Source organism: Chrysochloris asiatica, unplaced genomic scaffold, assembly GCF_000296735.1.
Source record: "Chrysochloris asiatica unplaced genomic scaffold, ChrAsi1.0 scaffold00007, whole genome shotgun sequence".
NCBI classification, from domain to species: Eukaryota; Metazoa; Chordata; class Mammalia; order Afrosoricida; family Chrysochloridae; genus Chrysochloris; species Chrysochloris asiatica.
In genome coordinates, this window is record NW_006408525.1 from 5269823 (window position 1) to 5291890 (window position 22068).

At 37.8% G+C, this 22068-nt stretch overlaps 1 protein-coding gene across 1 annotated transcript in view; it reads left to right on the forward strand.

Moving 5' to 3' along the window:
* The window catches only part of SYNRG (synergin, gamma), a 96944-nt gene that overhangs the window by 52872 nt on the left and 22004 nt on the right, over positions 1-22068 (forward strand). The window contains exons 11-13 of the mRNA XM_006832342.1: positions 2758-2873; positions 3085-3147; positions 9334-10281. Coding sequence (XP_006832405.1) covers positions 2758-2873; positions 3085-3147; positions 9334-10281 — 1127 coding nt within the window. The remainder of the gene's footprint in view (positions 1-2757; positions 2874-3084; positions 3148-9333; positions 10282-22068) is intronic.

Below are 22068 nucleotides of genomic sequence, written 5' to 3' on the forward strand. Positions count from 1 at the left end.
GGACATATTGTCAGGTGGGACCAGTCGCTAGAGAAGGATATCATATTTGGTAGGGTAGAGGGTCAGAGAAAAAGAGGAAGCCCCCAACAAGATGGATTGGCCAAGTGGCAGCATTGATGGACTCAAGCATGGCAACAGTAATGAGGTTGGCCCAGGATTGGGCATTGTTTCTTTTTACTATGCATAAGGTCGCTATGAGTCGGTACTAACTCGATGGCATCTAACAGCAACACCACCTTATGCATATCTGTGCCCTAGCAATGTTGTATTGTAGTTACTGGTTTACTTGACTATCTCCCTGACTAGGCTGAAATATCTGAAGACAGTCTGTCATATTTATATACATAAGATTTAGCCTAGGATATGTAATTAGTAAAAATTTGTTGGTATGGATGTAGTATGTGGGCTATAAACTGAATTTATCAAATCAGTGATTTATTCCTCTAGGGTGGAAAATCTCTCAGTAATTGAAATAAAACTTTGGGGGTAGTAAAGTTCTGTGATCGTGGTCAGAGCCGAGAGACACATGAATATTAGTAATTTTGGTGGGTTACCTCCACAGAGTAGTTACTCTCACATATAGCCACACTTTGCAGTTGTTCCTTTACAGTTCTCATTTGACTATTTCCATGCTTGAACCACCGACCTTGCAATTCAACTGACTTTGCAGTCTGACACATTAGCCCACAGCGCCACACCAAGAGTCCTCCTCTCTAAAGTTTTAACCTTTCAATAGAATGTAGGCTCTTAAATATTAAAATAATAGCTCTCTCACTGGAATATCTTGCTTTATTATTATAGAGCAGAAATAACTGTTTTCATGTGTGGACCAGATAATGGCTATAATATACAGCCAGCATAACCATTTTCATGGTGGTTACAGTGGCTTTTTTAATAATAACTTCAGAGAAAGAATTGGAATGAATTATTCATTGGCAATATGCATAAAAGTACACTTTGAATCATAGCTTTTTAAAATGGGATTTTATTTTGTTGACCTCAATCAACAGTACTTCATTACCTTGAAGATGTTCTGTTTTTCCCCATCTGTAATAATAATAATACTATTATTAATTTTTAAAATTAATATTCAAATATGTCAAATTTAGAACGATTTTACATGACAAAAGTTGGAGGGCCATGAAAAACAAATAGATCATTCAGTCTTGTGGGGTGTTTTCCAAGATATTCATTTCCCTTATCCGTATGTGTAGCATTTTATACAATGACCTGTAGTTTAATTACTTATGAAACTTTTTTTAAAACCCACCTATAATGTATAGATGATTACCTATTACATCTGTCAGGATCAAATTTATCGCAGTTGTTTGGTGGTGATGTGAATTAAATTATACCACGCACTACAATGTTTGATGACACTAAATCCTAAAGCATTGTGGACCCCATTAACATGCATGTGCTAGAGCCAGGTTTTTACCTTGCTTGTATGCCCCTGATAAGAAGATTTAAATGACTATGGAAAGATTTTTGCTCTAGGGCAAAGAACTCAATGGAAATCCATTTATATAACTTGTATGTGTGGTATTGAATGACACAAACTAGTGGTGGAATGTAGTCATTCATATGTAAAGGTGGTTCTTCCAGGGAGCTGCCTAGGTCTGATAAGAAAAAGAGGGATGGAGGCGGGAAGCAGTGCTTTTATAGTATGTGTTTAAGCCGTCTGAGAATTACCCACCCAGATACTACTCATTACAGTGCTTTTCCATCCAGTGAGAAATATGTTCAGAGGCAAAAGTATCTTTATCTACTTTTGAAGTGATTGTTGTTTTGCTATAAAGATAGCTTCAGGAATCGCCAGTGTGATACTTGTAAAAATGCAAATTAACTCCACTACTGCTTTATCAGATGTGAACTTCTACCAGTAAGCAATGCAATATGAACCAAAGGAGAACAATTTACATCTTGGCTTGAGCAACATTTCATAAATAGATTTTTATCTGAACTATTAGACCTCTGCACTCTGAACCTGTTTTAGAGAAGACTTTTTATTAAGGTTAACATAATTCACTTTAAAATATAGTTCTTTCTCCCATTGAATATACCTATTTGGAGCAGTTGACTTTTGTATGTTTGTGGCCCTTGTTAAAATTGCAGAAGGTCATCATTCTGTATTTATCTACTTCCAATACCATTCCAGTCTTTATCATTATGACCTAAAGAGATGGTGAGGTGGCCAATGTGGATCTGATCCCTCTTAAATGAAGAAAAGTATTAGTGCTTTTGTGTTGTTTTCATATATTATGATATACATTAATACATGAACTATATAATATACATTAACTAATATAGATTATTATTCACCCTCCCCCTAAGAAAAGGATCTTGTTTTAGCTATGTGATGTTGTGTATGTACTGAATTCTAACCTCCAATCTGGTGATTTTGTTGTTGGTAAGTGCCGTCGAGTTGATTCCAACCCATAGCCAACCCTGTATAGGGTTTCCCAGGAGCGGCTGGTGAGCTTGAACCACCGACCTTGCAGTTCAAACTGACTTTGCAGATCCACGCCACACTAGGACTCCTAATCTGATGTTAAGACTCTAATGTTCTTGTAAATGCTGTGAAGTCAGTTCCAAATCAGCAACCCTGTATAGGGTTTCCGAGGAGTGGCTATTGTGTTTGCACCAGCAACCGTCCTGTTCAAACTGACTTTATGATCGAGTTCTTATCCTGCAGTGCCACACCAGAACTCCGTCTACTGTGGTAGGCATTAAAAAATGTTCCTTTCTCCCTTTTAGTGCTCCTTTGTTGATACCACTTACTGGAACGAAAACATCGGCTTCAATGGATAAATACGCTGTGTTTAAAGGAATTGCAGCTGACAAGACCTCTGAAAATACTGTTCCATTTGGAGGTAAAAGCAGTTTGTAGATTTATAAACCCTGTGAATGTAACATTTAATTAGATTGTATGACTTTGTTTTGAGTGGTGGCCTTTTATGTTAAATGTGTAAAATGCTTATGTTACGCATCAAGTATGCTTGCTAACCTTACTTTTTTGAGTTGTGTTCTCAAGGTTCCTAACCTTAACTGAGCTATGGGTTTGGTTTTTTTTTTGTATTTTAGAGCCTGGTGATAAATATAGTGCTTTCAGAGAACTTGAACAGACAGCAGAGGGTAAATCTTTAGGTAAGGCTTTGATTCCTTCAATGGATAAATTATTTTCATTTTTTAATAAAATGGACTTTTGATAATTCTTTAATGACACTCCTGAACATTATTTCATTGTGTGTGTGTTTTAGGAGAAAAAAACTGAATGGGTATAACTATATAGTGTTATAGTGATTATTATGATTGATATTCAAAGTGAATATATTTAAATTCAATAAAACTTAATGGGTACCTACTATATTTAATAAACATTGTGCTAGGAGCTGGGTGGGGTAATTACCTTGTTAGAAGAGGGATGAGACTTTACTTATTTGTTTGTGGCTCTGGAAATTACAAAGAGGTAAAATAAGGGAATTATTTTCTAAAATTTAGAGCAGACCACAAATGACTGCAATTTTCTCTGAAGGTAGTGTATTGTTTCCCTGAAATCTTTCAAGCCAAGTTCAATTCCTATGTCAAATAGAGGGCAGTGTCTTTACGTTACAGTAGGTGAATTAAGAGATATTCAACAAGACTTGAACTGTGACTAGTACAGCATCTTATGGACTACAGAAATTTATGGACAGCAGTAGGCAGCAACCAGTCTTTTGCTTTTTAAAGTTTTCAAGACTAGCTATAATATCGGGTATGAAAGTATAAAACTTCTTAGTTATAACCAAACACCTTAAGGAATAAGGCCCTAAGTATCTGGCCCTGGGGGCTCAGAACAATAGTTTTGGGGGACACCCAGGTCAATTGGCATAACATCTTTTACAAAGACAATGTTCTACATCCTACGTAGGTGAGTAAGTAGAATGTTGCTGTTAAGAGCTGTGAAGTCAGTTCTGACTCTTAGTGACACTGTATAGGGTTTCTGAAGAGCAACTGGCAGGCTGGAACTATGACCTTGTGGTTAGCAGTCTAGTGCTTATCCTATTGCACCACACTAGGATTCCTGGTGAGTAGCTACTGGGGTCTTAAAAGCTTGTGAGTGGCCATCTAAGGTGCCGCCATTGGCCTTTCCTGTCCGGAACAAAAGTGATTGAAAAAAATCAAAAACATATGGAAGCAATTAGACCAATGGACTAGTGAAACTCAGCCTCCACAACTCTGGCACCAGAAGATCTAAATGGTGCCCGGCTACCAATGCTGACCACTCTAGAAGAGATTGTATTAGAAGGTCTTGGACAGAGTGGGAGAAAAATGTGGAACAAAACTCAAAATCATAAGACCAAGTTACTAGTCAGATAGAGACTGGCATTACTCTCAAGATTATGGCCCTTAACCACCTTCAGGCATGGCACTAAACTCAGTCCCATGGCTGTTTTCAGCCAAACAATGCACAGGTCCATAAGGAGATTAACACTAGAAAGGTACGCACTTCTCAGAATAATGAATCATTTGAGACCAAAAGGGCAGTATTTATCCAAGGTTCTTCTGAACTTTTGAACAAATAGGAATGAAAAACACAAGAAGAAGGTGGGATAAATGATGTTTATTGTGGGAATTGCAATCTCCATGACATGAAACAAAATGCATATGAATTGTTAAATGGAAAATTATTTGCTCGATAAACTATCACCTGTGCAGCGCTGTGGGTTAATGCTCTGAACTGCAAGGTCAGTTTGAACCACAGGGTCGGTGGTTCAAGCTCACCACCCGCTCCTCAGAAACCTATACAGGGTCACTGTGAGTCGAAACCAACTCAACGGCCCTTAACAACAACAACTGACAATAAAAGTTAAAATAAATACATTCAAATAAAAATGAGTTACTATTTTTGCTTTATAGATTACAAGGGGAAAAATTTGCTGTAGTTTAATGAGAAAGATTAAATGAGAAATGTTTATGTGCATATACAGTTTCCAACTGATAAAAGGGCTGAAGTAGATTTAAAAGGAATAGAGAAAGATCACTTAAGAGCCATGTGTATAAAGACAAAATTATGTTAGTGGCTAAATCCCACAATAAACATAGTGTTTGGGTTTTAGATAATCCACAGGTTAAATATCCTCTAAAATTTACTGTGCATGCTCTAAATTGTGTATATTTTTACTAAGGATTTCCTTTAGGGAACAGTACCTTATCTTTACTTTTATGCACTATAGGATCAGCACTGGACTTCAAACCACAAGGTCAGTAGTTCAAACCCACCAACTGTTCCTTGGAAACCCTATATAGAGTTGCTGAAAGTCAGAACCAACTTGATGGCACTTAGCAGCAATAATCCTCAAATTTGGAATATCCTTCAAGAATAATTTATTTCTACTCCTTTCTGCCTGTTGGGGTGGTTGGTGGGGAGAGGTGTGGTAGAAACTATACTGCTTAACCATCTCTAAAAAAAGGAAGGCCACCTCTTCTAAGTATATTCATCCCTTTACAGCGCAGGTTCTGGGAAGATTTTCTTGTGTCTCATCCAAGCCTTTAGGATGTAATGTCTGTTTCTTCCTCAGAGCGCATGTCAGGTTCTAGGAGTACAAAGATAAGCCCTAGAGAAACTTTTGGTTGATTAAGTTTTCATTTAACTCCTAGCAATGCTTTCATCAAGTCTTTGGCCGAGACAAGTGTGAAACAAAGAGCATGATTGAATCTCAGGGTTCTCTGTGGAGCGTGTATCAGGGACTGTATGGCATGTATTTTGTGAAAGACAGTGCTGCCACCGTACCTTCACCACTTGCCATCCAGTCAGTGCAGACTCATGGCAATGCTGATTAACGGCGATCTCATGTGTCCTGGGCTCCGTAGGGGTTTCAGTAGCTAATTTGTTTGGAAGTACATTGCCAAGTCTTTCTGCTGGGTTGTTTCCTGATGGACTCAAACCTCCGAACTGTGGGTTGCAGCTGAGTATGTTAATTGTTTGCACCACCCAAAGACTCCTCCTAAGCAGTTAGGCGCTGCCAAGTTGGTTTTGACTCATGGCGACGCCACGTGACAGAGTAGAATTACCCCATAGATTTTTCTATACTGTAATCTTTGCAGGAGCAGATCGCCAAGTCTTTCTCCCACAGTGCTGCTGGGTGGAGTCATACCCCTGACCTTTCAGTTGGCATCTGAGCGCTTAATTGTTGTACCACCAAGACTCCATTAGATACATTGTCATCCAGGCAATTCCGACTCCTAGTGTCTCTATAGAACAGAGCAGAACTACCCCATATGGTTTCCAAAGCTGTAATATTTACAGAGACTGCAGGTTAATGTGCTGGACTGCCATGTCCGTTTGAACCGCAAGGTCGGCTGTTCAAGCTCACCAGACGCTCCTCAGAAACCCTATACAGGGTCGCTATGGGTCGGAACCGACATGAGGGCACTTAACAATCTTTATCGAAGCAGACTCACATCTTTCTCCCACTGAGCATCTGGTGAGTTTAACCCAACAACCTTTTAGTTAACAGCCAAGCATTTAGCCACTGCCCCACCAGGCCACAGTACTTTAGTCATCCTTTTATTGACAGAGTCCTAGATTGTTGTCTTTTTGTTTGCTTGCCTTTATTCCTGTCGTAACTTAGATTCTAAGGTCCTCCAAGCAGAAATGCCAACTTTGTACATTTTAGGTGAATGTATTTTAAAACTCTTCACGGAGTAATAACTTTTTTTATGCTCATTAATAATGCATCAAAGTATGTAAAGCCTTTATTTGTAGAGAATCTTATCGTGCTATGTTCAGAGCTGTGGATTCCTTAGGTTATTAAATGACACAAGTTAATAATATTCCCTTTTTTTACCCCCACGGTATAAGCTATAATCTAAAGTAGATGAGGAAAATGTTCTATATGTAATAGTGACACCTCTAATTAAAGTTTTAGCAAAGTATGATCTCTTTTGAGATGTTATTGTTAAGTGCCATCAAGTCAGTTCCAACTCATAGCGACCCTGTATAGGGTTTCCAAGGAGCAACTGTTGAGTTTGAACCACCGACCTTTTGGTTCAAACCGACCTTATGGTCCAGTGCTTTATCCCACAGCGCCACACCAAGATGTTATTAGAATCTAAAAAGTGACAACTGGAGAAGGAAATTTAAGAAAACTCAAAAGTTAACTGGAAAACTACCCAGGAAATAATAATAGGCTTCCTGTATCTTCTGATGTGCAAGCTTCTGCAACTAATTTATTTGCCCAAAAAAAATCTATTTGTGTTTGAATTTATAAACCCATCTTTTTTTTTTTTAACTCTCACCCAGCTTACATTTCTGAAGGAAGAGTTTACAGTTCAACACTAAGTTTAGTTTGCTGTGGTGATTTTTTTTCTAAAATAACAAAGCAAAACTTGTCGATTTAGCAGACATTTCAAAGCAACACATCAAACGTGTAGACTGTGTTAAAAGCAAATACTTATTACCCTCTCATTTACAGAAATAATCAGGGGAGGGGTAAAGCCAATGTTCTCCCATGTAAATTATCACTCAGTTCACAATAAAAATTTAAAAAAAAAAAAAAATCGGTGATACCCATGCCTAAAATGCTTGGGTGATTTTTAAGTTTTATATCTGCTTCTCTTGTCAATATGTGAAATTGACTTTAGTTTTATTAGTGATATGTCTTGAAAACATAAATGACAGGAAATCTGAATGCTATGCCTCTCTTTCTAAAATGTCCCTAATATTATTAACTGGATTCCTCTGTATTGATAAATGATGCTGGTCAGTTGGCTTCAGATTAGGATGAACGCTTATTTCCCATTATTGTCCATTCTTTTTTCGTTTGATTTATCAAAGTAAATGCCATGTTATAAGCACAACATATTTGAAGTCTACATTATTTTATATGCCTCTTTTAGGAATTCAGTTTGGGTTTTAATTGTATTTTTATGGTTCATAAACTTCTGTATTTTTTTAGGGAAGAAATAGGATTTTTTTTTTCAAATGGGAAAAGCAATTAATGGTTGTATTCAAATGTTTTTAATTTCCAGAAGTGGCAGTCTTATTTTTAATAAGTGATGGTGGTATAGCTATGTTTGGTATATATGGCTTTCATTACTTGGGATAGTGTAGTGGATTTTATGGAAGACCTTGAGATACCAGTGTTGTTGTAATTAGGTGTCATCAAGTTGATTCCAACTCACAGCGACCCTGTATAAGGTTTCCAAGGCTGTAAATCTTTACAGCAGCAGAAAGCCCCAGTCTTTTTCCGACAGAGCATCTGGTGGGTTTGAACTGCCAACTTTGTGGTTAGAAGTCCAGTGCTTACCCTACTGCACAACCAGCACTCCTTCAGAAAACTGAGATCATGTGCCTCCTAATAACAAATGTTCAAGTGATAAGCCTACTCTGAACTAAAGAAAAGAAGCCTTATTATAAGACTCATGAGCCCAGATTTTTATCCACATGTTTACTGAGCCTATTTAGTTATTTATGAGAGAAGTACATTAACCCCTATGCTCTCTAACCAAAAAATAAAAAAACTCTATCACTAACTCATCTTCAGAGCAGCATACTATAAACTAAAGTCTTAGTTATTTCCATGGGAATTTTAAATAATAGCAGTGGTATTTATTCACATCTCTTTGAATTTTAAAAATAAGGATCAGTGCTCATTGGTACAGTGAGATGGTTGATTTCAAGAAAAGTTCATCTGCTCACAGATTTTTCTATGAGATTTAGCTTGTTTAGTTGGAAGGTATGGGGGAAAAAACTGCTTTAAAATGTACTCTTAGCTACATTTTCATCACAGTTCCCTTCAAATTCATGCCTTCATATACTTGAACAAGATCACGTAGTTCCTACAGTGCCTAGTTGAGCAAAGTGTTGTACATACTGAATTCAACAATGCCGAACTTCTCATAATACTTCATGGGCACCTCTAATGTTTTCTTTTTCTTATCGATGATGGAGTAACAGGCTTTCTCTTTAGAGGGCCACTCCTCTGTCTTCAGCACCTATTTCATATTCTTTTGTCTGCTCTTATTTTATGCATGCTGGCTAGTCATAGGGAAAAAATAAATGTTCTGAGTATGCGTTCGGCCTACTAGAAACATAAGCAACTGAAAATGGTACTATTAGGTGTTCTCATTTTGATTTTTATTTATTCCCTTATCGATAACTAGACTTCTTTATGGAAACAAGTATGTGGTCTCCAAAGACATAATTTGGTGGGTTTTAAACTGGTTAAATAATGTCAAGCCAGTAGAGAAAAATCTTAACAAATTATGCGTGTCATTTAATATGTTGTGCATTATGCGGTTTTCAGTTCAACGTTTTTTGTGTTTTTTTTGGTTATGTTTTTCTTTCAGGAGAAAGCTTTGCAGAATTCAGAGGTCCAGGAGCTGATGATGGTTTTACTGATTTTAAAACAGCCGATAGCATATCACCACTAGAGCCGCCAACAAAAGATAAAACTTTTCCAGCATCCTTCACCTCAGGAACTATACAACAGAAACAACAAACACAAGTGAAAAATCCTCTGAACCTAGCAGACCTAGATATGTTTTCCTCAGTCAGTTGCAGCAATGAAAAATCAATGTCTTTCTCAACAGCATTTAGTGCGTCAAAATCCATTTCAACACGACCACCACCAACTGATTGTGCTGCAACTACAACAGCATTGGCGTCAACTAAAACTTCTGGTTTGGCTGATGATTTTGGAGAATTCAACCTTTTTGGGGGATATTCTAGTCCAACATCTGTTGGAGAACAGGATGATTTTGCCGATTTTATGGCTTTTAGTAATAGCTCAATTTCATCTGAGCAAAATGCAGATGACAAATACGATGCCTTGAAAGAAGAAGCTAGCCCTGTTCCTCTCACCAACAACTCGGGCAGCACAGTGAAGAGTGGACAGAATCCAACTGCTGCACCTACTAAATATGATGTCTTCAAACAGCTTTCTCTGGAAGGATCTGGACTAGGTGCTGAAGAACTTAAAGAGAGCACTCCTTCAGGAAAAAGTGAGGATGATTTTGCTGACTTCCATTCCAGTAAATTTTCTTCCATGAACTCGGACAAATCCCTTGGAGACAAAGCAGTGGCCTTCAGACACACCAAAGAAGACTCTGCTTCTGTGAAGTCCTTGGATCTCCCTTCCATTGGAGGCAGCAGTGTTGGCAAGGAGGACTCTGAAGATGCACTCTCTGTTCAGTTTGACATGAAATTGGCTGATGTGGGAGGCGATCTTAAGCATGTCATGTCTGATAGCTCTTTGGATTTGCCCACAGTTAGTGGCCAGCATCCTCCTGCTGCAGGTGAGGAATTGGTGCGATTGCTCTGGTGATGGTGATGGTGATGTAGATTTCAAAGATGATTCTTTAGGCGTCCGTTGACTGAAGAGTGAGGTACTGGCCTGTGAGCTTTAGGAATTTCTAATAATCTCTTTGTTGCCAGCCCCTTGGAGCAGTGTTAAACGTGACTCGATGGCAACTTAGAATGGAGAATTAAAATATTCTTATTTTTGAAATCTGACAGGCACATAAAAACCTACTGCTAAATTAACTCACATTGCCAGAAATTTTATAAAGACTTTGCAGTGTCAGCAATGTTTCTCCATTTCTGTGAACAAGATCAGTGTTGCCCTCTCCTTGTTTTTCCTCTTGGATTTATTTCGCAGCTGCCAGTATAGTAATCTGTCTGGTTTACAAAACTGACTCTTGTTATACCAAGAAAGTAAAACTTGCTAATCAGTTGTACTACAGTGTGTCATGTCCCTTCAAGAGAAGAGGGAAAGAGCTTATACATGGGTGTCCCATATGCCAGGGTGTGGCAAGAACGAGGCCTTGTGTTGTTGTTGACGGTGGCATCCAGGTACTGTTTTTAGTGTTAGCTCTATTACTGGAAGTATTAAATTGTAACAAGTCTCTAGATGCTAGAATAGGTTACTAACTTTCTGATGAAATATTTGAAAACTGACTAAAAACAATTAAAGAAATTGTTTTCAGTGACTGAAAATGTCTTGTAGGGAACACTCTTTAAATTCTGTGTGAGTTTACATGTAGCAGTTTAATCTCCAGTCCAACTTCCTAGTCATAAAATCTAGATTCCCAAGTGTCCTAGTTTTTTATTTTGTTTTGATTCTTGATATGTTTATAGAAGGAGAAACCTATTTTGTGGCCTTTAATAATGAGAATGATCTCAGCATTACTGTATTATTCTAGAAAACGTATTATGCACATAGAGGTTTTGGGAGGAATGAGAGGAGGACACATCAGACACTTGGCAAGTGTACAGAGTTAGGCAGAAAGTATTCAGTGATACAGTGTTTGCATATATTAAATTGGTCAACTGGAGAGCAAACTGGCGTCCATTCTTTGGGTATTGAAGTGGTAGAGGTAAACAGGGTGCTAAATCAGGAGCAAGTTAGCAGAGACAACCCATGTTTCCTACTGCTACTTGCTGAGGTGTGTTCCAAGGGCAGTGGGCTGTGGGAAGAACCCCTTGTGCCCTTGACTGTCTGCTTTCCTTTTTGGTACTCTTCCCTTTATGTTGTTGGCGTTTGTTTGATAGAGTGATTTTGTTTTGTTCTGTTTGGGGTATGAGCTGCCTGAGCCAAAGCAGTTGGTTGCAATACCCCAGTTTCTAACAACAGTATTTGCATTTATTTAAGTATTTCCTAACAAGTATACTAGCCATTTTGGACTCTGAAGTTATTAATTAGAGGCTATTTTTCTGAAAGTGCATCTATATATTCTTTCACAGTGCCAAATTAGATGTGTTTATGAGAGAAGTCTAAACCCGGTTTTGGGGTGTATTTTTATTTTTAAATTTATTTGGGAAGGGGAGATTGGTTTTTTTGACAGTGTTTGTGCTTACTGACCTGTTAAAATAATCTTCTGTGCTAATGTTCTTTGATGTATGTTTGGAACACTCCCAGCTTTGAACCTGTAATGTTCGAGCCAAGTCTACTGAGTTTGAAGATGTTCTTAAATCAGACTGTTTTCGCCCTTGACCTGTAAACCTTTTGTCAGAAAGGAGCAGTATCCCTTTAGAGCGGTTGATAAAAGGGTTGATGGTTGATGTCTGACCAATAAGCTATATTATTGTTTAGAAAAATTGCTGCATAATTGTAGAAGATAAATACCAGAGACTTCATCAATGTGCTTTGGTTTTATTTTATCCTCATGTTCACCACAGGATCTCTTGCTGTCTTAAGCTGTCTAAAGGTACTTCTTGTTGGAGAAAGAAGAGAGACTAAAACCTAGTAGATTGACCAGAATTCTGTTTAGAAATCCTAACTTAACTCTGAAGGGGATACTGTCTCTTTTAACTCTTGCTATTATTCTTTGTATGGAAGGTAGATAATACTAATAACGTTGCCTGATTTCTTTGCATATTATTACGTTTAACACTTTGAGCCCTTGCTGCATATAATTTCAACTCAGCTGTGTTTCCCCCCCCTGCTAAATTTAATCTCTCTGGCACGGAAGTATCCTGATGTGCCGTCATTCAGATCATCTGGTTTTATTGGCAGCAAGAGTTTACCCATCATATGAGACATTCTCAAAGGGTTAGCAAGACTTCTTTAGCCACCTACCTACCTACCTACCTACCTGTAAAGTAGCTCTTTTCTTGGACATTGAAAAACCTTTGTATTTTAATCAATGCCGTATTTATTTATTTAATTTATTTTGGCTGCTTTCTGATGTCTTTTTTCCCCCCCAATTTAGACATTTTTCTGTGTGAATGTGCCTTTTCAAACTTGCTTTAGTATACCCCTCTGCAAATACTGATCTGCATGCTTATTCTGATGACTTCCTTTCCAGCTCTTCTGTACCCTCTCTTTTGTGATCTGTAAGTCCTGTGTTAATAAATCATTCTTTGGCATATTTTCAAAGTGTGGGGGTGTGTGTAATTTGTACATTTTCAGGGTTAGAACAAAGAAATGCCTGGTTCAGATCAAGTTTAAAGCAGTAGTTTCCTCTGGGACTTTTGAGGGCTTTTACCCTTTTGTTTGTTTATTTCCCTCAAACACCTTTTTCATTAGGAAGCATTTAGTAAGTGCATTTTTGTCCTCTTATAATTCCATTGACGGATGTTTTTAATTTGACATTGGAACTGAAATATAACTTTTAGTGTTTGAAAAAATCAGGTAATCTTATACCGCTTTTAGTGTAATAACAAAACCCAAGGCTACTGCCATCCAGTCGATTTTGATTTATAGTGACCCTATATAGAGTTTCCAAGACTACAGATCTTTACAGGAGCAGTCAGTCTTGTCTTTCTCCTCCCATATATAGTGACTGGTGGGTTTGAACCACTAACCTTGCGGTTAGCAACCCAGTGCCTATACCACAGCACCACCAGGGCTTAAATGTAATTGTGTTAAGTGCCGTCGAGTTGGTTATAACTCATAGTTATCCTATATAGGGTTTCCAAGGCTCAGCTGGTAGGTTTGAACTGCTGACCTTGCCGTTAGCAATCCAGTGCTTATCCTAAAATGCCACTTAGGGAGAGATTTAAATGTACCTGTTTCTTCTAAAGAAGCAGTCCATTTCATTGCTTAGTAAACATTACAGAGCCTGTCTCTCTACTAGTAGTTACAGTGTGAAGAGGAGAAGGGTTAGGTGAGGAGGAAGAACTAGTTGCCTACTGGGGAAACTAGAACACAGCTATCTGTTAATAACTAGATATCAATAAACTGAATTTAAAATAAAGCATCAAATGGTATTGATGTATAAAGGGGCTGCAAAAAAGTTTGTGAAAAAATTATATTATGTTTTCATTCCATTTTTCCACGAATTTTTTGATGCCACTTTGCACTTCTGATCACAGTAAATAAAAATGAAATTTAAATTGATCATTTCTATACTACAAGGTGTTCTCTGTGAATCCTAGAAATAGTCGGGACTGACTGATTTGTGCTTGAAATAGGCAGTACTCCACCCTCTGATTGCAAAGTGCCTAGTTTTGAGACTTCAGAATATAGTATGAAGCCCACTCTCAGGTCTTGTTTATGGATACTCCATAAATCAAGTTCTTAAAATGACTTTGGAGGATATGTCAGACAAAGTAAGGTTTAAAATATTTTCAGTTTTTGAAAGAAAACATTTGCTAGAAGGTTCAGTGAAAGTTAGCAACAAGGTTCAGTGAAAGTTAGCAACAAAAGTTTTGCATTGTAGAGAATTGTTGTTATTGTTGTTAAGTGCCATCGAGTCGGGTCCGACCCATAGCGACACTGTACAGGGTTTCCAAGGGTGTAAATCTTTACGGGAGTAGAAAGCCTCATCTTTCTCCCGCGGAGCGGCTGGTAGTTTCAAGCCGCTGACCTTAAGGTTCACAGCCCGATTCGTAACCACTACGCTACCAGAGCTCCTTATTGTAGAGAATAAGAGGTGAAAACTTTGGGAAATGCAATTTTTTTTTTTTTTTTTGACAGAACTCTTAAATCAGTAAAAACCATGGGAAAAGGGTTATTTCCATGACTTACAATGTTTATTCTTTTGCTTTAAGGTTTTGGCTCTTTGTACTTTTATAAAATAAGAGAGAGAGAAAATTAAACCACCAAATGATTCCTCAGAGATCGTTTCTAAAATAGTGCTTTTTGAGAAACAAAAAAAATTGCATGTTGGGATTTAGATTAACTGTAAGAAAAGTTAGGTCTGACATGCAAAATAATGTTTTTCTAGAACGTAAGGCTTTAGATAGTTGAATAATAATACTTGGTTTTAAAAAGCTTATATAAATGTATTATTCTCCAATTATGATACGTGCTGCTAACAAGTGTGGGCAAGAGATCTTAGTGTAGCCTCCATCTAAGGATAATGCCATTTGCCGTTTTTTCAGAATGTTCTGGTGCTATGAATAAGATCAGTCTCTTGGTTGCTTGTGCTGTAGAATTCTTAGACAAATAGAATTAATTCTTGAATGCTGGATTGGTCCATGTGGGAGTGACCTGTTTTAACTCAAGACTGGATGTAAAACATTTATTCACAAACTGAGCAATGAATGTTTCCCCAGTTATGTATTTCCTTTTAAGGAAATTGTTTTAATAATATAATAATATAAACCTTTTTGTTAATTATTGTTGAAACTTGAAGAACTCAGCTGCAGGTTTAAATAAGCAAAAATTGGTCTGTTTTCTTGCCAAGTAAGATTGGTTAGTGCTTGATTCCATCACTTCCTGAGAAATTAAAATGTATTGTTGCTGTTGTTAGGGGCTGTCAAGTTGGCCCCTACTCATGTGACCCTGTGTCTGTGAAGGTGAAATACCACGTGACCCTGTACCATTCTCACAGTCATCGCTGTGTTTGAGCCCCATTGTTGCAGCCATTCTGTCGATCCATCTCATTGACAGTTGTCTTCTTTTTTTGTTGACCCTCACTTTACCAGACATGATGTCCTTCTCCAGAGACTAGTCCTTCCTGATAATATATCTCAAGTATGTGAGAGAAAATCTCACTATCCTCACTTCCAAGGAACATTCTGGCTGTACTTCTTCTAAGACCTATTTGTTTGTTCTTCTGCCAGTCATGGTCTGCTGCCAATACCAAAATTCAAAGGTATCGATCCTTCTCTGGTCTTACTATTCTTTGCCCGGTTTTCACGTGCCTTTGAGGTGATGAAAAGACCATTGCACACCATAGTCCTCAAAGTAATACCTTTGATTTTTAATACTTTAACAGGGTCTTTTGCAGCAGATTTTCCTAATGCGATGTGTCATTTGATTTTTGGCTGCTGTTTTCATGGACATTAACTGTGAATCCAAGTAAAACCAAATCCTTGCCAACACCATTTATCATGGGTCAGTTGTGAGCGTCTTTGTTTTATGTTGAGGTGTAATCCATACTGGAAGGTGTAGTCTTGGATCTTCATTTGTAAGTGTTTCAAGTCCTCTTCACTTTCAGCAAGCAAGGTTGTGTCGTCTTTATATCATAGGTTGTGTTAATGAGCCTTCCTCTAATTCTGATGCCATGTTCTTCTTCAGGTAGTCCATCTTCTCAGATTATTTACTCAGCATACAGATTGAATAAAATGGTGAAAGGATACAACCCTGAGTCGCTCGGATCCCTGTTTTAAACCATGCATTATCCCCATGTTCTGTTTGAATGAGTGCCTCTTAATTTATGTACAGGTGCCATGCAAGAACAGTTACGTGTTCTGGAATTCCCATTCTTCGTAATGTTATTCATAGTCTGTTATGATGTACAAAATGCCTTTGCATAGTCAGTGAAACACAGGTTAAGCATCTTTGTGGTATGCTTTGTTTTCAGCCAAGATACATCTGACATCAACAATGATATCCTTGATACCATGTCCTTTTCTGAATCCAGCTTGAATTTTTGGGTTTCCTATTATGTGCTGCTGCAGCCATTTTTTAATTATCTTCAGTAAAAGTTACATGTGCTATTAATCATTGTTTACCGACTCGATGACACCTAACAACAACAATGACTGCATTCTGTTGGATCAGCTTTCTTTGGAATGGTCACAAACATGGATCCCTTCCAGTTGATTCCAAATTTATTGGTATAGATTAGTGAGTCCTTCCAGTGTAGCATCTGTTTGCTGAAACATCTCAATTGGTATTCCATCTAATCCTGGAATCTTGTTTTTCACCAGTCCCTTCACTGCACCTTGGTCCTTCAGTATCATCTGAATAACCTCCTGAAATAGCTGACTGTCAACCAATACTTTTTGGTATAATGAGACTCTGTGTATTCCTTCCATCTTCCTGTGATTTTGCCCAGAGAATCCTTCAGTATTTTAACTTGAGGCTTTAATGTTTTTACAGTTCTTCCCATTTGAGAAATACCGAGTGTATGCTCCCTTTTGTTTTTCTAGTTCCAAGTCTTTGTACATTCCATTGTAATCCTTTACTTTGTCTTCTCAAGTCGTTCTTTGAAATATTCTGTTCAGCTCTTTTGCTTAATCATTTCTTCCAGTATGTGTAGCATCTCTACATTCAAAAGCAAGTTTCAGAATTTCTCCTGATATCCATTTGGCCTTTTCTTTCTTTGACGTGTTTTTAAAGACTTTTTGCTTTCTTGTATGACATAGTTTATATCATCATACAAATTGTCTGGTCTCCGGCCACTAGTGTTCCATTACAGCCAATCTATTCTTGAGATGGTTCCTAAATTCAGGTAGAATATACTCATGCTTTTGTTCTTTGGACTTGTTTTTAATTATCTTCAGCTTCAAGTTGAATTTGTATGTGGACGATTGACTGAGTGTTCTGCAGTCATCCCTGACCTTGTTCTGAATGATGATATTGAACTTCTCCATCTCTTTCTACAGATGTAGTCTATTCCCATCCAGCGAGGTCCACATGTATAGTTGCCATTTATGTTGTTGAAAAATGGTGTTTCTAGCGAATAGGTTTAGTTAGTCTTGCTATCTCTGGTATTGTTTCTATCACCAAGGTCTTATTTCCCAACTACTGATCTGGTGTCTTTGTTTCCAACTTTCACATCCTGTTTTTGTTAAAGTGCCATCGAGTTGGTTCCAACTCATAGTGACCCACCCTGTATAAGGTTTCCAAGGAGCGACTGGTGAATTTGAACTGCTGACCTTAGAGTTGAAACCAACCTTGTGGTCAAGTGCTTATCTTACAGTGCCACACCAGGACTCCTTCACATCCTGGTGGTTGGTGGTTATGTGCCGTGGAGTCGGTTCTGACTCATAGCGACCCTATACAGGGTTTCCGAGGCTATAAATCTTTATGGGAGCAGATAGCCTAATCTTCTACTGCGGAACAGCTGGTAATTTCGAACCACTGACCTTAAGGTTCACAGTCCGATTCATAACCACTGTGCTACCGGAGCCTCATAATCATCAGTAAATTATCAATGTATCTTGATTGCATGTCTGATCAATTTCAGACTGTAGAAATCATCCATGTCTTCACCTTTGGCATTAATGGTTGGTACATGACTCAAATGAATTTCGATTCCATCATGACTTTATTGGTCATGTTAGAATCTCTGCTGATTTTACAAGTAGAAAACGATCATGAAGGGGGGACTCAGGCAATACCAGAGAAACAGCCAACTCCTTAAACAACGTAAATAAACAAGTTATTTATAAAGAGCTGCTTCTAGTTGTTTTCATCAGTTGAGTACTTTAGATAATTTGTTTGGAAAAGGTTGACTAGTAGTTTTTAGAGCATGGAAGGGTAACAGAAGGGTGCATAAGGGGAGGTCTCCTTGTTGCCACTGTGCCTCTTCTTGGCCGAAAGACCCTAGTATTACAATCTCATTTTATGAGATTTCTAATGGTGATGAAAGGAGCTCTGGTAGCGTAGTGGTTATGAATCGAGCTGCGAACTGCAAGATCAGCAGTTCGAAACTACCAGCTGTTACGCAGGAGAAAGATGAGGCGTTCTGCTCCTGTAAAGATTTATAGCCTCGGAAGCCCTGTGCAGGGTCGCTATGAGTCGGAAGTGACTCCATGGCACAGAACCACAATGGTGATGAGGAATTCCCACCGTAAATCCTGACCGATTACTTGACATTCATTCCTGTTTCCTGACTTAAAAAGTCTCCAGTGTTACCACTTATCTTTTTTGAACTAAAACACTGCCACAGAAACCTGAAAGTGCATGGATGTCATTTAAACCACAGAACTAAACCATCCCTTTATACGAGTACAAGTGTAGAATGAGAGGTTTTGATGTAAATGGGAAAACACTGTCAGACTTACACTGTGATCAGTATCATTCCTACCAGGGTGTTTGAGACCCATAGGATGCAGTCAAGACCAAGTTTTAGAATAAGTAGAAAATATGAATATGATTGTTCCCAGAAAGGAGGTTAGGACCAGGGATGGAGACAAGCTGAGGTATATAAATTTCTCTTGGTTTTCTTTGATAAATGAAGTTTGTGTTAAATCAGTATTGGGCATTAAAAGCTATTTCTTCCTTATTCCAGTGCACATTTTACTACAATATAAAATACTTGAGAATAGTAGAATTTACACATTATCACTTTTCTTCTCTCTGTAAACCCCTTCCTAAAAGCCAGTAACTCTTAATCACCTGAGTACATGCTTACAGTTTTAGAAACTGTCCATGGGAATGTGTCCTTGCATTCTTTGTTCCAAGAAATACCTTGTTTTCACTTACAAAATCCATTCAATAGGGATTTGAATAGAGGTGATAGAAGAGACGGATAGGGTGACCTGCCGCATGAGTAAGAAATCCATGTCTCATTTGAGTTCCGTGATGGAAAGCAGATTGTACAGTTCGCTCCTTTGGCCTTTGTCATAAGACATTCCTGGTTGCAAACATAAATACATGTATTGAAGCACACAATTTGACGTATTATCTGTGTGCAATTGCATTCAACTTAGCACAGTCCAAGAGTTCTCCAGTCCAATTGGAAATACAGCAGTGGGTCTCTGTTCATTTTATTGCATCCATTCTCCATTTTCTTTTTCCTTTTTCCTTTGCAATTTTCAGAATTCAGCTATCAAATTGAAAACCCATCTATAGTAACTTCAGTGCTTACAAAAGAAAATGTGGGTTATTCCATATTATTTTTCCCGACAGGGCTTTCATCACTTATATTGCAGGTCTTACAGAAGCTTTAATATTTTTAAGGCCATTATACAATAATACATATCATTTGACTGCTTAGAAACTGTAGAACTGTTAACATAAGAAATGAGGGATTTTCTTGATTTGACCTAGCCCAATGACCTAATTTACTGCATTTTTCTTAGAAAATGGTTTACAAAATTTACCGTGCTACTCTGTTTTTATATTGTTTAGGCTACCAAGTTATATCTGACATTCCTCATGTAATGTTAGTTTTTATATATATATATAAACTAACATTACATGAGGAATATATATATATATGCTTATGTGTTAATTATACTTCAGTAGATTATTTCTTCACACTAGTATAGGTAGTAAGCAAAAGTAAAATTTAATTATCAACTTTGAGGCTTGATTTTAGTAAATCTTGTATATTTATTCTTTATTATTTAAAAAAAAAAAGCATGAAGTATTTCCATTGTTCCTAAGTCTTTCATTTGGTCATTTTTGTGAGTTGTTCAAAAAAAAATGTTATACATAGTATTTTAAAATAAAAACCAGAATTAATGAAGTTCTATCTGTACATTATAAAAATGTCTGAAAGCTCTTCAACTAAGTTAATTCTTTATTGACTTAAAATACCTTTTACCTAAGTATAGTATAGTCATTTCTGGTTTTTAAAAAATCTTGATGCATAATTACACGAAAGGGTCTTTCTGTTACCATAGCAACTTGGTTGCAGTGTTTGAACTAGAGCTAACTTTTCATTAAATTTATGTTTGGTCTCTGGGAAAATTGCTACCCTCATAATAGATGAGGTTCTGGGAGTAACTCCTAATATAACTTCCCAAAGCAGCTCCTAATGGGGTCTAATAATAAAACTACCTGTGTTACGAAATACCTTTCTGCATGTACCCCATGAAGACTAGGCTCGTGTGTAACTTCATCTGCCTTCTGATTGAATTTCACCTCTTCTGAGTCAGGGCATTTCTAATGCCTTCTAAGAATGGAAAAATAAAACTCCTACAGCCAGAGGCTTATTTCATTCCTTCCAGTCTATAAATTTTTCACTGGAATCCTTTTTCCCCTCCTTTTTTTAATTGGCCAAATTTGAAAGGTATCATTTGCACCACAGAATTTTACCATCCTATGGTAGATATTTAGTTTTCTGTGGTTGGTTTTCTACTACTAATTTAGTAGCCTTTTCCTGAGAGCGTTTAAAAAGAGGTATGCGTTGCGGGGCTTCAAAAAGGTCATAGGAAAAAATCCAAAGTCTTTCATTTCATTTTCCACGAACTTTTTGAAGTCCCCTCGTGTGTTAGAAGAGATCTGGAGATGTTAGAGTCCCGTCAGTCTCTCTAGCTGTGCAGCATGACTTGGAAAGAATAGTAAAGATGACCCTGTGTCAGTTCACCTTATTGGCTTCCTATTGAAACTCTGGGTCACAAAGCTTTTGAAAAACAAATGTGTGTGTGTGGCTGACAGAAGGAAGTCTTGTGTACAGTCCTGAAATGAACCTAAATACAGGTAATGCCTGTCAGCCTGACAGAGCGGACAGCGCTGCTGACAGGTAACTTCTCCACACGGGCCAGACTCAGCCACAGTTGCTTTGCTTCTTGCTAAAACTGGACAAGAAACTTCGTCCCCAGTAACGCCACTCAAAGGATAGGTTTGCTTTTTATATTTTTGCTGTGGAGCAGTTCTATTTAGGCCACAAGCAGCAACTCCATGCTTATTGAGGCTGGAGGCAACCATGCTAAAGAAAACACAGAACCTCTGTCTTTTGTGTTGCTCACCAGGCACTGAGGTGTGCCCTGGACTCGCATTGCCGTTGTAATCTCCCAACACAGTGCTTGTTCCACCTGGCAGTACAGGGTCCTCGCCCCATTTTACAGGTGAACAAACCGAGGTTCAGAAATGTTCAACAGTCTGCCCAATGCCATAAAAGTACTAAGTAGCAGAACTGGGAGTTGAATTCTGTTCGGTCAAAATAAAAAATCTATACGTTTCAGTTCTATGCAGCCTCTTAAGATTACTGAAATGTATATTAAGAATGTTTTGTAAAATGAATCTTTTGCCCTAGGATTGTGAAGTTGGGGTTTGGGAGATTTTTGTTAGTTTTGCCTTTTTTTCATGAGGGAGGGGACTCATAGTTGAATGAGAAACAGGAGCCCGACTGGACTCAGACCCTTGTCCTGGTGTGGCACTGAAGGATAATGCATTGAACCGCAAGGTCAGCGGTTCAAACTCATCAGCCGCTCCTGGGAAACTCCTTACAGGGTCGCTATGAGTCGTAATCGACTCAATGGCACTCAACAACAACAACAACAATGTAGATTAGATTGATTTTTCTTTCCTCACACTCCACTACAACAATGACGTCCAAATTAACCAAAATAACAACCAGGTAAGTAATTGCTTGATTAAAATCTCATATGTGGCCTTGCCTGAGACAGAAATTTCTAATAATTGATTAAAAATTAGGAAACATTATTTTCACTTTAGTTTTGAGAGATCATTTTAAAAATTATCTTTTCAGATGAATATGTTTAAAGTAACA